Consider the following 4,386-nt stretch of genomic DNA (forward strand, 5'->3'; position numbering starts at 1 on the left):
GTAAGGTGGAGGAAGATGCTTCAGATTTCCTAGATAATCTTGAAATAGCATGTGTCGTCTTTGGAAGGGATGATGATGCTTCACGTCTGCGTATTTTTCAAAAGTTAATGAAAGCAAGATCATGGTGCAACGCCTTGGTGCAAACCACCAAGGAGAGGTGGACCCTACTAAGAGCAACATTTCTAAGGCGTTTTGGAGAAGGCACCACATCAGAAAAATTGTGGCAATTGCAGATGGAGTTGAAGCAAGGTGGTATGGATGAATGTGCAACATATGAATCAAAGTTCGTGGACCTATAGGGACGATGGGTTTCATCGTTGAGGGAGGGCGAAGGGGCACCCGATTTCCTAAAGAAAGACCGATTTGTGGCTGGTTTATGGCCAGTTCTTAAAGAGAAGGTGAAGAAAAGGTTTCTTGCTACGTATGAGGTAGCAGTTGAAGTAGCCCATCTTAAAGATAAGAAATTACGGTCTACAAGCCATGACTGTCAAGAAAGAGGAAAAACCGTCTAGAGGAATCAGTCCTAGGAACCGGCTGAAGATCATTAAGACCTGCTCAACTGAATCACCAACCACTTAGAGAAATTTTCAGTACATTTGGTGCAGCAAGGGCATGCACCTACCAAAAATTCAGAGCAAGGAAGAGGGCAGTGAAGATAGAATCAGGACTACCATTGTTACAAATGTGGAGATGACGGACATGGCATGTACTATTGTCCTCATCCAAGAAGGCATAATTTCAATAGAGGGGTAAGACAAAATCAGATTTCTGTGCCAAGGGTGAGGCCACCACCACCCAGGAAACTAGAGCCAATTCCACTGGTTCCAATCCTTCGCCCGCCCGTACAACCACCACCAAACCACCACAACCTCTCATTCCACCCCAACCTCCACCATCTGCTGGAAACCAAGAAGTAAGTGTCATCAGTCTTGAAGCTAAAGGAAAGGCGAAGGTAGAAGAGCGTGTCAAAGAGAAGGACAAAGAAAAAGGAAAAGTAGAAGAAGTAGATGCCATGGGAGTGAAGAGTGGTAGGCACGAAGAGGCCTCTCAAAGGGAGGAAAGGATGAAGGAAAAGGAGAGTCTATCAAGCATGCATCTAAACCTCGGTGGAAGATTGACATTGCGGATTTTTTGTTGGGCGAGTATGCTAACCATATGAGGAGCATATGACCTAGTTCCAGATGTTTTGATGCAGGGTCCAAAAATAACATGGCCCCAATTACTCCATCTTGCACCAAGGATGAGGAGACAATGGACAAAGATGGTAAGTACTAGAAAGTCAAGACCAAGGATAGCTGGGCTATCTCTGGGAGGAATCTAGACGACATCCTACTATCATGGATGCTCACATAAAAGGGCAACACATTTCAAACATCTACATAGATGGTGGCGCACATATATGCATCATGAGTGAGAAAATGATGCACCATATAGGCCTAGAAGTAAGTAGGCCGGCACCCTACCGAGATAAAATGGCAAATAATGTGAAAGTGAAGTGCGTAGGCATTGTGAATGCAATCAGTGAAGGCATTCAACACGGAAGTGGAGGTAGACATTTTTGTCATGCCACACAAAGGGGAGGGCTACCGTATCATTCTTGGAAGACCATGGCTCATGGCTATGGAGGCTAAGCAGGACTGGAGTACTGGGATATCCAGATGAAGAATGCTAAGGGAAATCCCATATTCTCCGACATGAAGACTGGGAAGCAACACAACATGATCTTGGAGGCATCGAAAGATGAATTTATCAGTTACTCTTTGATCACCTCGAGAGAAGAGACGACAACAACTGAAGAGAGGGACAATAGCATCGAGGTGATGGGAGTCATCCTCAGAGATCCAAAGAGATTGACACAGTCTGAAGCACCACCAAAGAACCAAGAGGGACCATCATGTACGCAATCCTTAGTGGATACAAGTAAGCTACATCGGATGCTCTCCAGTGAGTTAGCTAGTGAAGAGAGAGAAGAGTATATCTCTATGCTAGGTAACTTCACCACACTTTTCGTTGATGGTTATGACAAGATCACAAGTATCACAGTGGTGCAACACTGCATAAGACTCAAGGAAGGAAATAAGCCTGTAGTGCAAAAGCGCAGAAGTCTTGGGGTAATTCAACAAGAGGCATTGCTCAAAGAGGTAAGGAATTTGCTATAGGTAGGTTTCATTTACTCCATCGAAGACTCAGAGTGGGTCTCTCTAGTGGTGGTCACGGAAAAGAAGAATGGTAAGTGGAGAGTTTGTATAGACTACAAACCTCTCAATGCAACAACAAAGAGGGATCATTTTTCCCTCCCATTCCAAGACGAGATTCTCAATGAGGTAGCAGGTCATGAGCGCTACGCAATATGTGATGGCTACTCAGGCTACTTTCAGATTAGCATTGTAGAATAAGACTAGAAAAAGACAACCTTCATAACACCATGGGGATGTTTTTCTTACAGAGTGATGCCTTTTGGACTCACCAACGCTCCGGCCACATTCCAACACTATGTAAATTTTGTCTTCTAGCCATACTTGGTAAGTCAATACATGTTTTCATAGATGATTTCTGTATCTAGAACTCTCGCTCCCTCCATTTGAGCAAGGTCTATGATGGCCTGGCTAGGTTGCAAACCTTGGGTGGCCAGCTTAACATAGATAAGTATCATATTGGTGAAAGCAAGGTCACTCTTCTTGGCCATGTAATTTCAGCCAAAGGAATTGAGGCTGACCCAAGCAAGGTTCAAGCTTTAGTATCTTTTTCATCACCCACAAGAGCTACGCAATTGATCTCTTTCCTTCAGAAGGTAAGGTATTTAAGCAAGTTCATTCATTTGCTCTCTCAAGTGGTTCTCCCTTTACAACAAGTTACCCATGGAGATGCCTTCCTATGGAGTGAAGAAAATGAGCAACAGTTTAGTGAAGTGAAATAGATCCTGGATTCACTTCCCACCATTGCACACCCTAGATGGGACGAGCCATTTATGTTAACCCTACTGTAGGAAGTGATACACTTGGGGACGTACTAATGTAAAAGGATCCCCAAACCTCTTTCATGTGTCCTATCTACTTCTCTAGATTCACTACAGTAGAGAACATGGTGCTTGCATTGATGTTTTCCACTATAGAGTTCCACTCTTCTGTATTTCCTAGACCCTTTGTAATTCTAACAATGGAAGAATTCTTTTCGTATGTAATGCAGCACATGGATGTCTCATCTAGAATCTCTAAGTGGCTCGTTAGATTACAAGAGTTTGATTACACTATGCAAGTGGAGAACTCCACCAGAGCTAGTCTAGCATGTATTCTTACTCATCGTCACTATGAGAAGAAGTTGAACGTCAACACAGAAGGCAAAAGAGTGACACCAATGGTGGAAGTTCCTAAGCTAGAAGGATCTCACTCTCTTTTCTTTGATGGAGCTTACAAAAGAACAGTGGACCAGGCTGTAGCTGGCATCATCATTTTCATGAGCAAAAGGAAAAGGTCTTCTCTATTGGATAATTACTACATTCCCACTCCAACAAAAAAACAGAGTACGTATCCCTAATTCTTGGATCAGAACAATGTGTTTTGCAAGGGGTTCATCGCCTAAATGTGTTTGGCGATGCCATGCTCTTGATAAAGCAGATAAATGGCACTTGGGTTTGTAAAAATTAGGTTTTGCTTGGACAATTACACTAAGTTAAGGATCTTTTAAGAAATTTTGAAGCAGTACAGTTATTTCATGTTCCTAGGGCAGAAAATCAAGGAGCAGATGCTCTAGCCAAGGAAAGAATACAAGATGTTTCCATAGGAGCAATCAAACTGAAGTTGCCCCTCTTCTAGGGGGGTAGCGATGGTATGCCTAATATCATTAGCTTCTTAGATATAGGAGAATGTCCTAAAGGGTATATCAAGGGCCAAAAACAATGGCTTGTTCAAAAGGCAACAAGATACCGCCTTATAAACAACACCTTGTACTGCAAGGGCAAAGACCAGATCCTTAGGTGGGTGCCAATCTCTAGTGAAATCACGGAGGTGATCTCAAGTTGCCATGATGGTGTTTCTGGCAATCACTTTACTCTAGATATTACTAGTAGGAAGATTCTACAGGCAGGATTCTCTTGGCCTAGTCTGAATAGGGATGTGTATCATTGGTGTAGAACATGTAGAGCTTGTCAAGTATCTAGTGATCGAACATTAACCTATGAGCCATAGACTCCTATCATCTCATATGGCCCGTTTGAGAAGTGGGGAATAGATGCGATTGGTCCTTTACAAAGGGCCCAGCCGGGTAAACTATACATTCTAGTTGAGGTAGACTACATGACCCGATGGGTGGAAGCAGTAGCCACCACACACATTACAGTCCAAGAAGAGGCAAAGTTCATATTTGATCACATCTGTTGCCGTTTGGCAC

At 43.2% G+C, this 4,386-nt stretch overlaps 1 protein-coding gene across 1 annotated transcript in view; it reads right to left on the bottom strand.

Annotated features, from left to right (window-relative positions):
* Positions 1-738: 738 nt before the first annotated feature.
* LOC147450793 (uncharacterized) overlaps positions 739-4,386 on the bottom strand; it is an 18,339-nt gene continuing 14,691 nt past the window's right edge. The window contains exon 3 of the mRNA XM_086520964.1: positions 739-899. Within this exon, the coding sequence (XP_086377090.1) occupies positions 739-899 (161 nt within the window). The remainder of the gene's footprint in view (positions 900-4,386) is intronic.

This window comes from Adiantum capillus-veneris, chromosome 9 (assembly GCF_014529385.1).
Source record: "Adiantum capillus-veneris isolate H3 chromosome 9, ASM1452938v2, whole genome shotgun sequence".
NCBI lineage: Eukaryota > Viridiplantae > Streptophyta > Polypodiopsida > Polypodiales > Pteridaceae > Adiantum > Adiantum capillus-veneris.